At 44.2% G+C, this 12,488-nt stretch overlaps 1 protein-coding gene and 1 long non-coding RNA gene across 2 annotated transcripts in view; one reads left to right on the forward strand and one right to left on the reverse strand.

The window, feature by feature from the left end:
* Positions 1 to 4,873, forward strand: part of LOC144327532 (uncharacterized) — a 48,207-nt gene extending 43,334 nt beyond the window's left edge. Inside the window, exon 4 of the long non-coding RNA XR_013392641.1 lies at positions 4,672 to 4,873. This is a non-coding gene — a long non-coding RNA (uncharacterized LOC144327532). The remainder of the gene's footprint in view (positions 1 to 4,671) is intronic.
* The window catches only part of CLCN4 (chloride voltage-gated channel 4), a 31,282-nt gene that overhangs the window by 8,219 nt on the left and 10,575 nt on the right, over positions 1 to 12,488 (reverse strand). The window contains exons 5-11 of the mRNA XM_028727708.2: positions 10,588 to 10,710; positions 10,072 to 10,278; positions 9,890 to 9,970; positions 8,089 to 8,634; positions 3,447 to 3,633; positions 2,655 to 3,053; positions 249 to 465 (exon numbers count right to left, since the gene is read on the reverse strand). Of these exons, the coding sequence (XP_028583541.2) occupies positions 249 to 465; positions 2,655 to 3,053; positions 3,447 to 3,633; positions 8,089 to 8,634; positions 9,890 to 9,970; positions 10,072 to 10,278; positions 10,588 to 10,710 (1,760 nt within the window). The remainder of the gene's footprint in view (positions 1 to 248; positions 466 to 2,654; positions 3,054 to 3,446; positions 3,634 to 8,088; positions 8,635 to 9,889; positions 9,971 to 10,071; positions 10,279 to 10,587; positions 10,711 to 12,488) is intronic.

Consider the following 12,488-nt stretch of genomic DNA (forward strand, 5'->3'; position numbering starts at 1 on the left):
TCGTAGCCTGAAGACTCACCCAGGCCATCCATAATTTTTCAGAAACAAACAATAATTTTCTAGTCATAAATAGTAACGATCAAGCAAGGTTGTCTAAAGTAGTTTTCTACTACATTATATTTATGTGGACAGCCTACGAAAATCTAACGTATCCAATGAGCAGGGCAAAATAGCTCCGACTTATTATGCCAGCATCTTAGCTACAGACCCTTTTTTGCCTGCTCAGTTACATATATCCAGCCACTTACCCACTGCGTGTGACAAGACACTGCCTGAGTCCAAGCTTCCGGAAAATGTCTACCACTGTTTCCATGGGCGTGTGGTCTGTGACAGTAAAGGGGCTCAGATTGAGAATACGCCGGAGCTTCAGGGGGTGAGGGCTGTTTGCCGGCACTTCCGGAGGCTCTTCAGTGAAATAGATAATGGAATTGCTGACTACACCATCCTGCCGCTGCCTTGCGTTTTCTGCGTAACAGATAGATAAGGGAAAAAACACTTAAAATGAATGCGACATCCATTCTCACTTCCAGGTTTGGGCAGACCATTGTTTGCCATGATGTTCAAACTGAGCAAATGGTGGTTCTAAAACAGAACTGAAAACCCATTTCAAACTATGGCTTCCTGTTCTAGTTTAGAGTCAAACTATATCCCCCAATTTAGGTAAAACAGCAATCTAAAGTTTACCTGAACAAGGAAGTAAGGCAACGGGGAGGAATCAGAATGCATGGAGGTTGGATCTATTTAAATCATGACTCTTTAATACCGATTTTTTAAAAGTGTACAGGACCTAAAGTGATTACTTAGGTGTGCCTGAGTTAGTTTAATGGCCTACATTGTGGCAACAGTCCTTATTTGACTTTCAAAAATAGTTTTCTTAAACCAGGCATGTCCAAAGTCCGACTTGGGGCCTAATCCCGCCTGCCGGTCGTTTTAATCTGGGGTAAAATCATAAAACAAACTCAACAACCCTCGTGGCCCTTCACTTCATCAAATGAAGCCCTCTTTGAAAACCACAGTCTTGAACACCACAGTCTTAAACAAATGGCATCCCTAGGTACCTATATTGCAGTATATATTATGTACTATATATTCTAATAATGGCTACTACTATATCCTACCCCTCTCTAATGTTTGCATTGAAATCCTCTGAACAATTATTGCGGAAGAAGGCACTGAGATAGGCTAATGCCCTTTACCCTCTCTCTCTCCTTTCCCTTCTATTTCCTGTGTGCATGCTGAAAGCTCAAGGACACGGAAAGCCATCCAAAAATATCCTGTGTTCAAACACAAATCCTAACTAGAGCCAACAATTTTTCCTCTTGATTGATTTGAGTTGCGGCTGATCTTAAGAAGGGGCCTTTATTACAAGTGTGTGTTTGTATCTATACACACTTCTTTTCCATCAATCATGGAGCACAAATTGACTCTAACTTTTAAACTCCAGAAACGCAGGTTTTCCATTGCAATTCAGTTGCATTCTGTTAAAGGACCCCTGGACAGTTAAGTACAGTCCAAGGCGACTATGGGGTACAGCGCTCATTACTTTCAGGCCAAGTGAGCCGGCGTTTGTTCACAGACAGCTTTCCAGGTCAAGTGGCAGCAGGACTAAACCATTTCTGGTGCACAGAAACGCCGTTTGCCTCCTGTAGCATCAATTGGCTTAAAACTGCCAAATCTAAAGCTTTGTCATCTTCCAATTTATTGCAGTTCACATAAACATTAACTTTTGTACTGTCTTTTTATGATACCCTTTATTGAAATTGCAATGTGCTTCCTATCACCTACACCAATCCCCCCCCCCCCCGGAAAAAAAAATTCCCAAAGCTCAAATATAATCTTGTCAAAACCAGTTTATCAGACTTAAAACTTGAATAAGGTATGGGCCTGAAGAGGGAAAGAGAGGTAGAGAGAAATGAAGCATATATAAACTCTCTTCAAACAGTATATCCCTGTAATGCAACTTTTGCCAATCTTTTCTGATGGGAGTTGCAGTTCAAAACATTGGAAGGACACCAGACTGGCAAAGTACAGAAGTAATAAAAGAGGGAAAACTATGCTATGATGCTAATCCTGAAGGAATCAATAGGTTGTACCCAACATCCTCTATCCACTAGCACAATGACTCTTGTGCTAGCCGATGGATGAGTTGCAGAATGAGAAATCCAACGCAACAGTTGTCCTAGCTCTCATAGTGAAAGAGATTGCGCAATTTACTGCGCAATGGCAATAAAAGCAACTTGATTATGCATTCTCCTGCAGAACACATTTGCCGCTGCATTGGATACAACCCCAACTATACTCTTTAAAGCAGAGCTTCAAAAGGAGGCATAAGTCCTACTCAGGCATTCAACGCGTACATGATTCCAATGGCATGACGGTGGAGCAGGAATGCACTCACTGGCTCTGTCGCCTCCGTCACTTTCCACACGTTGGTAAGGAGCCTGCTCTGCATGGAGTGAAGGCAGCAGGGCCAGGCAACAGCGGCCTCCACGCTCTCCCTACCTAGTGAATCACTGAGATGACATGCCAAGCTTAGGTCTTTTGAGACCTGATCCCTCACCCCTACACAGCCCTCTTACTCCTCTCCTCTGTTCTTCTTCTATGTCATCTATAACAGTAAGCATATCTCTAGACAATACAGACTCGTTACTTACTTATGGCAAGAATCAACTCCCGCCTCTGTGCAAAGCCTATAAGGCGTTCAGAGTCTTTAGAAACCACCACTGGAAAGCCGTTGTAGTCCGTCTCCTTGATTAACGTCTCCACATCTTCCACCGTCATGCTGTCTTGGGTCAGGACGGAGAGAGGCGGCTCTCCGCGCCTAGGCCTCATGACATCAGTGGCCAGTGTTCTGTGGGTGAACTCATCCTTCACATCCAGAAATGGATAGCCGTTCAAATGTATGTGTGCCTCGTAGATCCCTTCTTTGCCAAAGGCATCAGCTACCCATTTGCTAGTGACAGCTGCAGCCATCAAGGGTACTATGTACTCCAATCCTCCTGTTAACTCAAACATGATCACGACAAGAGAGACTGTCATTCTGGTGACTCCGCCTGTCGAAAGAGTGAGAGGACCTTTGGTAATGGAAATGATTTGCAACATACATGGGTATCATTAGCAGTATACCAGGATAATCTACGAATCCTAAATCAGAAGCACTGTTGATTTTTTTAATCTAAAGTTTATTTTAAAAAACAACAACCCAGGCATGATAGAGGTTAAAACTATTTTCCATAAAGTAGCATTGCATCAGTAAATACATCCATGAATGTATTTCTTAAAACTTAAAAAAAGACCCCAGCAATGAATCCCCGTTGTGGGGATTCGAACCACCAACTTTCTGATCGGCAAGCCCAAGAAGCTCGGAGGTTTAGATCACAGTGCCATCCATGTCCCTATTTAAATACCACATTACATACAACCAAGAGAAAAGTCACATATTGTACCTAAACAAGCTGCAGCTCCCACCATGGCGTAAAGTCCTGGGGTAACACAGTCAGCTCCTGGCCGGCACCAGTTCCGGAAGATGATCCAGTCATGGTGATGGTAGGCCAACTGCTCCACTCCGATCCCAACTATTCTTCCAGCGATAGCTCCCACAGCCATACTAGGTATGAAGAGTCCTGAAGGGATCTCAAATAACATAAGCGGAAGTGAAAAGTCCGATTCTCAAAAGGTCAACTTGACTGCATACCATGAAGACGATTTTAAAGTACAATAAATAACTTGCGAAAGCATCTCATGCCAAATTTTAATCCACAACCTGTCTGTGGATTAAACCTGTTAAGTTTGTTATATACCACACTTAAAAAGGATACCTAAGCAGATGGGTAGCAATGTAAGCTTTCAAAATGAGAGTCTACTTCTTCACATGCGGCAAAATATAAATCCAGCCACAAGGTAGGGTCACATCAACAAGGCAATGTTACCAGAATGACAAGGGAAACCAGCCATACTTTACCAGCTCCCTCTGACATAAATGATACATACAGATCTTAATTTTGTCAGAGCTCAACAGCACTGAGAGGGCCACAGGTAGGGGCGCATTCCTTGTGGAACGCCCTCCCTTCAGATGTCAAGGAGATAAAGAATTATACAACTTTTAGAAGTCATCTGAAGGCAGCCCTGTATCGGGAGGTTTTTAATGCTTGGTGTTTTTATTATGTTTTTAGATATGCTGTAATCTGCCCAGAGTGGCTGGGGAAACCCAGCCAGTTGGGCAGGGTTTAAATAATAAAAATTATTATTATCACAGCCCTTGGGTTTTAAGCTTTTTCTTTCTTAGTCTTTTATGATACCCATATATGACTGGATGTATCCAACTTTGAGAGTAGTGCCTAAGATTGTCGTAAAAGCATTTCAGCTTTGCCTAATTTCATTTATGAATTTATTCCAAGTTTAGCTATTTTACATTTTCTTTTCTTTTTGTCATACAGCTCAAAACATGCATGCCTTTCCCCCTTCCTCCTCCTCGTCAGAATCTGATAACGATTCAGGCATAGTGAGCAAGAAAAGAATTCTGTCTGTTTAAAACTTCTGAAAATGAGCCCCTGTCATTTTGGCATACTTTACAACTTTATTACCGCCCTTTTCTGTATAATTTAGATTGGATTTGAATTACATGTCAAACGCAGCATAAAAATGTTTAACAAGGAGCCTGGCTTTTCACAGGTGAAATCAGGCGGCTCATTCCTGCATCCCTGCTTGTCAAGAGCTTTGTGAATTACGCCTTTCCTTGCCTGGCGTGCAATCAAGTCACCAGTCAGAATAGCAGGCAGAAGGTGAAATGAAAACATCAGTCACTCCACTTGCTCGCTCCATCCTGGCAGGATATACATTGCATATTTCATAATAAAGCTATTTCTCAAGCCAAGGCAAGTGTTTGTGCGTGTGTAATGAAATTGTTTAGCATCAAAGTCTGAATCCCAGTACCATCTTATTAAAGGCCAGTTAGTACTACAGAGATGAAGTGAGAGAAGCTGTTGAATTCAACAAGGTTTGCTGCCCTGTAAGCAGGGTAGGATTTGCAGCCATCAGTGCGTAGGCTGACAATGTTAGTCTTCCTGAGGACACGGTGGGAGAAAAAACAAAATCTGAATCGGATTTCTCCTTTCACATTTCCTGTGAAATGCAATGTACAAAGTGGGAACTAGCACACTTCCCATGAAATAAGATGTCCCTGTACAGTGGTACCTCAGTTACGAACTTAATTAGTTATGGAGGTCCATTTGTAACCTGAAACCGTTCTTAATATGAGGCACGCTTTCGCTAATGCCGCGCCGGCGCGTGACTTCCGCTGGCATCCTGGGGCAAAGTTTGCAACCAGGAGCATCTACGTCCGGGTTAGTGGAGCTCTTAACCTGAAGCATTCGTAAGGAGGACAGTACGTAACATGAGGTTCCACTGTATTTGGAGCAAGCACAGATCATGAACTCAGATTTCGTGCGAGCTTATTCTCCATGCCAGAATTACAAAATTAGGGGAAATTACTTTAATTCTACTTCGCTTCCCTCTGCTTCCTTGTAATATGTGAAACCATTTTAATTAGCAGCAGTAAAGGACTAAGTTATGAGGCACCTTAGTAACTGACAAGGGCCGAGCCGCTGGACCTCTTTCCTAGATGGGACGATATACTGCAACATTTTGTTGCAGCGCCCACTGGTATACAATAACAACCTTACCATTATTAATAAACGTGACTAACAACAAATTAACAGAGCATTATATTATATTATTATTATTATTATTATTATTATTATTATTGTTGTTGTTGTTGTTGTTATTGTTATTGTTATTATTTTATAACCCACCCTTTAACACATAGGTTCTAAGGTTGGTATACAACATTACATTAAGATACCACATAGCAGTATAAAACCATAAAATATCTAAACTGAGAAGCCATTGTGTGTCTCTTGATGCTGAATGTTAAGTTCAGCATACAAGTATACGGCATGCAAGCTTTTGCTGACATAGAAATAGCTAGCTCACTCTAAGTTATGTTCCCAAAGCTAATTTAACCTTTTCATGCTACATGACATGCATATCAGTTAAGCTCATATTGAATTCCCAATCTTTTGTGCGTGGAAGTTTTCATCTGTAAAAATTCCTCACCACACCTAGCCAGAAAAACAGGAGGTCTTAATTCAGTATTAAAATAAAAGTGATTTTTACAAATAAAGAAAACAATAAAAGACAAGCAGAGGAGAACATATAGCAGGTTTTTGTTTAATAAGGTCCATTTCCAGTTCACGGCCGTGGAATTTTTTGAAATTATACCAGAAAAGTATAGAATGGAAAAATCACTTCAGAAAAGATTCTCCCCCGTGTAGCGTTTTTGAGGGTGAAGATCGGATCTGGGGCTCTGACATTCTTACTTTGGGTCTGGGTCTCGTGGGCCAGAACAAAAACAGAGAGAGGTAACTATGCTGAGCCAAACAACCATACCACGCCACTGGTTTTTGTGTGTTCTTCAAGTTATGTCTAATACTTGCCCTGCAAACCTATCCAAGCTAATATGTGAGGTTTGTTTGAAAGCAAGCTCGTGGGATGCAAACAATACGAACTCTTAACAACACACACACACAAATTGGAAGGTCTTGGCACAAGAATCCACAATCGGTCAAATCAAAAAGTTGCCACAATCAGATCATAAAGGGACCTCATGTGCTGTCAGCAGTTTAGGCATTCGGAACAACTCTGTCCAACTGCACATTCTCCCCAGCCTTTGGACAGCGTCCAAAACAAAATTAAAATACTTCCAGTGTAGTTTTTGCCAATGGCATGACAAGTTGATTAGGCTGCCATTTAACATTGGTCAGCTAATGCAACAACTTTACTTCCTGTCAGCAGCCCATAAGTTCTTATTTCAATCCAGGGATTTCAGAAAAGCTTAAGGAGTCTAGAGAAGGGGGAAGCTGAGCCTTGCCAGAATGCTGCCATGTCAAAAATTCCTTCAACACAAGAAATGGGGAGGTGCCAAGTTGCTCATGTTACACTATTTGTGAATTGGGTTTATACAGTTTATCCCCTTGCATCAGTTAAGAGATGCACAAAAGAGGATGGGGGGGGGATGTATGTCTCCATGTGCCTCCAGAGGGAAGAACGTCTCACACTTGACATCCAATTGCTTTGACTACCCAAAATGCAATGGTTTCTAAGCTCTATTCTCTGAACTAGAATGAACTGTGCAAAAGAAAACAATGGTTTCAAAGTGAACATGCAGCATCTTGGTACACACTGCCAAAACAGTGGGGGCTTCGCTCCTGCACCGCTGGGAGTTAAGCCATGGTCTATCTTAGCATTACAGTCATACCTCGGGTTAAATATGCTTTGAGTTGAGAGCGTTCGAGTTGCGCTCCTCGGCAACCCAGAAGTAACGGAGCGCATTACTTCTGGGTTTCGCTGCTTGCGCATGCACAGACGCTCAAAATGACGTCACGCGCATGCGCAGAAACGGCAAAAAGCGACACGCGCTGTAATGATTATAGGGGTTGCTCGTGCGTAAGTTGCCGCCACTCCTGGCTAGTGTGCCTGGTTCAGCCTTTTCTGTCTGGACAGCCCTTCACTTCGTGGCTGTTTCAGTCGCTAGCAGAATCCGTCAGTGGGCGTTTCTTAAACCTTTTCCAGCATAAAAGCTGTTTGACTCCAAGTCTCCTCCTACTCTCCCTGCGCGGAAGTCTTCTGTGCAGAGAGGGTGTGGGTAGCGGAGGACCCGTGCTCTCCCCGCTGGTCTCCGGCGAGGAGTCCTGGAGCCCCCTCGCCGATTCTCCCATCTGCCCCCCTTTATCCCTGGTGTTACGCTCATTTCCTTCCCCAGCTGATGAGCTGCCTCTCTCCCTGCTGGGCCCTTCTCCAGCATCGCTTGGGAGCCTTGCCTCCGCCTCTGGCTCCAATGTCAGTTCCCTGACACGCGCATACGCAGACACGCCATCGCTAGTTACGTTTACCTCTAGATGTGAACGGGGCTCCGGAACGGATCCTGTTTGGATCTAGAGGTACCACTGTACATCTAAACCACTTAAAAAAAATAAAAATAAAAATTGGAGACCAGACTGCCACAAAATTGCCACAGACACTGCAACTTACCTTCATACCAAAGGTAAATATTGTGATGATGATTTTAAAAACCAGAGCCAGGGCGAGTTGCCACATAGCCATGTACACTCCAACCCCAGCCGGTCTGTCAGGAATATCGTCCACAGGCCTCGTCATATTGGGGTCATTTATGTAGTCGCAGAGCTGCGAGGACTCCAGAGCGCCGCAGTCGTTGAACAGTTCTGAGATGAGCTCGCTGGTGCTCCTGCGAGTGTACGGATTGGGGAAAGCAATGATGGCAGTGATGGCAGTCACCACGATGACCTCTAAGACCGGGTACTTTCCAAGCTTGGTGGTTTTGCGCCTCCTGCACCAGGCAATGTTGCATCGGATGAAAAGCGTCCCCCACAAACCTCCAAAAACTCCCAGCAGAATGAAGGGGAAAAGTTCGGCCATGTACCAAGGCGTGTGATACTCCACATAAAACAGAACCAGGCGGCTGTTTCCGAATGGATTGATGGATCTCAGGGTAAAAGCAGCAACGAGGGCAGCAAAAAAGGATCTCCAGAGAGTCTTCAGCGGAAAATAATAACTCACCTGAGAGAAAATAGAATCAATCAATAACAACTAGAGTGTTTCCCATTGGAAATCAGCATTAAGTTACACAGTGCATTTTAAAACATGCCCATATCCATTGCTTTCAAAGGTACAGTCGTACCTTGGAAGTTGAACAGAATCCATTCCGGAAGTCCGTTCAACTTCCCAAACCAAATTGCGGCTTCAGATTGGCTGCAGAAAGCTCCTGCAGCCAATTGGAAGCCATGGAAGCCCTGTCGGACACTCAGCTTCCAAAAATAGTTTGTAAACCGGAACAGTCGCTTCTGGGTTGGCAATGTTCGGGAGCCAAAACGTTTGGGAACTAAACTGTTCGACTTCCAAGGTACAACTGTATTCCCCTGAGATTTGTGAGGGAAAGGGTGCACTGTCTGTGTCACACAAATCTTTAAAAAGATCCCACCCACCCCCACCCAGACTCTGGAAGAGGACAACAGAAAAACTGTGCTGTATTAATTTTGCGATATCCATGTATATTTATGCAAATACATTGCAGAGGGGAATCAGCTCTTTCCCAGACTTTGGGATGGTGCTGGGGAAAGGAAAGGGAACCAGCAGTGGCAGCTGCACCAGAGTAGCAGTGGCAGCCTAGGTAAAGGGACCCCTGACCGTTAGGTCCAGTCGCGGACGACTCTGGGGTTGTGGCGCTCATTTCACTTTACTGGCCGAGGGAGCCGGCGTACAGCTTCCGGGTCATGTGGCCAGCATGACTAAGCCGCTCCTGGCGAACCAGAGCAGCGCATGGAAACACCTTTTACCTTCCCGCCAGAGCGGTACCTATTTATCTACTTGCACTTGTGCTTTTGAACTGCTAGGTTGGCAGGAGCAGGGACTGAGCAACGGGAGCTCACCCCGTTGCAGGGATTTGAACCGCTGACCTTCTGATCAGCAAGCCCTAGGCTCTGTGGTTTAGACCACAGCACCTACCCATCTGCTAAATAGGAAACTGGGAGGGTCACTACTCACAAGTTTCTGAGAGTTTTTTAGCAGACTGCTAGTCCCCTCACAGAGCTATTAATTCCATGAGCACTTTAACAACCAAGCAATCCCCCTTCCTAGCAAATTATGAGAATTGTAGCTATGTGCAAGGAATAAGGTCCTCCTTACAACTCACAGCACCCTTTAACAAGCCACAGTTCCCAGGTTTCTCTGGTCTGGTACGGATGTGGCTGAGTGTGGCCTGCATAGAATCTTCAGGAAACCTGTGGGTTTCTGCATAGCCCAAGTTGCTTCTTACCTCTTCTAGGCTAAAAAGGACACCACCGATTGGTGCTCCAAAGGCAACAGAGACACCGGCAGCAGCGGCGGCTGAAAGCACCTAAGCACGGAAATAATGACACACACGCAAGTTAAAGAGTCTGTGGAAAATACACATAAGTTTACGAGGTGAGGCAAGGAAATTGCAAAGCCCGACGTTACCTCTCGTCTCTTTCCCTCGTTCTTGCTGTACTTGGAGAAGAGGCTGCTGAAAAAGTTGCCACAGCAACAAGCCACGTGCACCAGCGGCCCTTCTTTGCCAAGGCTGAGTCCGGAAGACACCACCAGAACCAAAGTTACTGTTTTGATTAAGAGGGTCCACTTGCCTAGGTAGCCCCTTATAATGAAACCACTCAAGATGGTCTTTATCTGGAAGGCAGGAAGAACAAAAGTGGTTGGCAGCTCTAGATTTTGTGAAGCCGATGCAAATTTTGAAGAGGTGTTTTTTTAAAAAAGACCTGTGAAAGCTAAGTCTCTAAAAATACAAAGCAGATGCTACTTTAACACCAAAAGGTTTCTTCATTTTCACTCCCGATTCCATCTCCTTTAGCAGATTCCCCCACGTCTTTTTCAAACCTTCACTCTAAACCACCCTCAAGCATTGGAAATTAGGAAATTATTCCCACCCCCCGTTTTGAAATGCCTGTCAATCCAGAATGAAAGCAAAAAAAACCTTACCTCTGGAATTCCAGAGCCGCAGGCGTAGGGAGCAAAAACCCGGACAAGGGAGACAGCCAGGAAAGCAAACAATAGAGCCCACAAAATGTAAAGAAAATAATTTAGAATGTAAGCGCTTGCACCCTAGAGGGAGGAAAGAGAGAGAGAAAGAAACCAAGAACAAACAACTGTTAAACCAATCCAACAAGTACTATGTTTCTGCTAGTTGCTATATAAATAAGAGACGCTTTGGGGCTAGGTTTCTTCCCTGAATTTAATGACAGGGCTATTGCAGCAAAGAAAGCCCACTACTTATGCAAGGGTTACATTCTGGGGATCACGCCTGAAGCCAAAATCACATATAGTCAAAACATACTAGGTGCAATGGCAGGTGGGATTGCCAAAGGATGCACGCCTCCTTTTTATTTATTTTTTTTAAATTTTTTGCCAAGCACGTAAAACTGAATGTATGCAAGTTAAATGCACATAAGTTGAGGGTTTACTGTATTTATTACATTGCCACCATTCTCCTCCAAAGGCAGCAGCCAATCGCTGGCCAGAAAGCAAGGCTCTGCCCTCCTGGAGGGGCCACAAATTGGCTCATTTGAAAAACCCTTTTGGGTGGGAAAACTGGTCCCAAGATCCCACCAGCTGAGGGGAATTCTCTTTGAGGGGCAAGCCAACGTGCATGCCCAGGCTAGTGTGGATGGTGGCCGAGAGCGAGGGGCCACAACCATCACCCACTGGGAAAGTGCTCAGCAGCCATTATTACATAGTCACTGAGTTTCTCCAAATAACCCGTTTATTCAGCCACCATCCCAATTTGTTTGCACATAGCTTAGGCAGTCTGTACTAAGCATTCCTTCTGATTTGTTTCTGGGGTGGTTGTATGACAATGAGCATTCATTCCAATTTGCTTGTGGAGTGTTTATACATCTTCCTAATGAAACACTTTCCCATGCAATTTCCCATCACTTTCCTAGCTGCAAAAAGTCTGTTTGGTTTTTTTCTAAGTATTTTCTGTGCTGGAGTGAAACCTAAATTTGCAGTTGCACTTGTATCCCTCCAGCCACATAGCGACAGGCTGGAGACGCCCAATGTTTCTCCAACAGTACAAATATCTGCTTCTTGACTGCAGTTCTGCACACACTTAAGCAGTAGCCATCACTGCAGAACTCAGGGAGACCTATATCGGGGTTGTCGCAGAATTGGGCACCCACACTAAAGCAATTCATACAGAAAATGCAGCTGGGGGTAGGAAACACTAAACTCTTTATAAATACAGTGCATGGCCGCCACAACTATACTGCAAACCATATTTAAACAGATGCTAAACCACTGTGGGAGCTGGCAAGACATTTGGAAAATATTCATTATTAACTGCCCAAGAGAAAAATTACTCAACACATGTAGAAAAGGGTCTGCCCCATAATCCCTAAAAAGCAAGGATTATGCAGGACAAATGAACACAGATACAGGCAGTCAGGAGGGACACTTGAATTGTCACCCATTCCCTCCCCACACAGTCAATAGTGTTTTTCTTTTTTAAGATAATGCATAGGGGAAAGTAAGTAGATGTAAGTAACTCTCAGTATGAATACTGCTGAACTACAACTCCCATCAGCCCCAGATTGGATACCCCTGAAGTCACCCTTACTGGCAAGAAGCGAAGGTTGTGCTAAGAGCCACAGTTTAGTGGGAGAGCATTTGCCTTGAGGGCAGAAGCTCTCTGGTTCAATCACTGCCCATACATACTGGTAAAGACTCTGACCTGAAATCCTAAACACCGGCTGCCATTCAGTGTAGACATTACTTAGCAAAATGGACCAACCAACTGGATAGCTCAACTGGTTAGAGAATGGTGGTGATAATGCCAAGGTTGCAGGTTTGATCCCCATATTGGACAGCTGCATATTCCTGAA

This window comes from Podarcis muralis, chromosome 4 (assembly GCF_964188315.1).
Source record: "Podarcis muralis chromosome 4, rPodMur119.hap1.1, whole genome shotgun sequence".
In the NCBI taxonomy this organism is placed as follows: Eukaryota; Metazoa; Chordata; class Lepidosauria; order Squamata; family Lacertidae; genus Podarcis; species Podarcis muralis.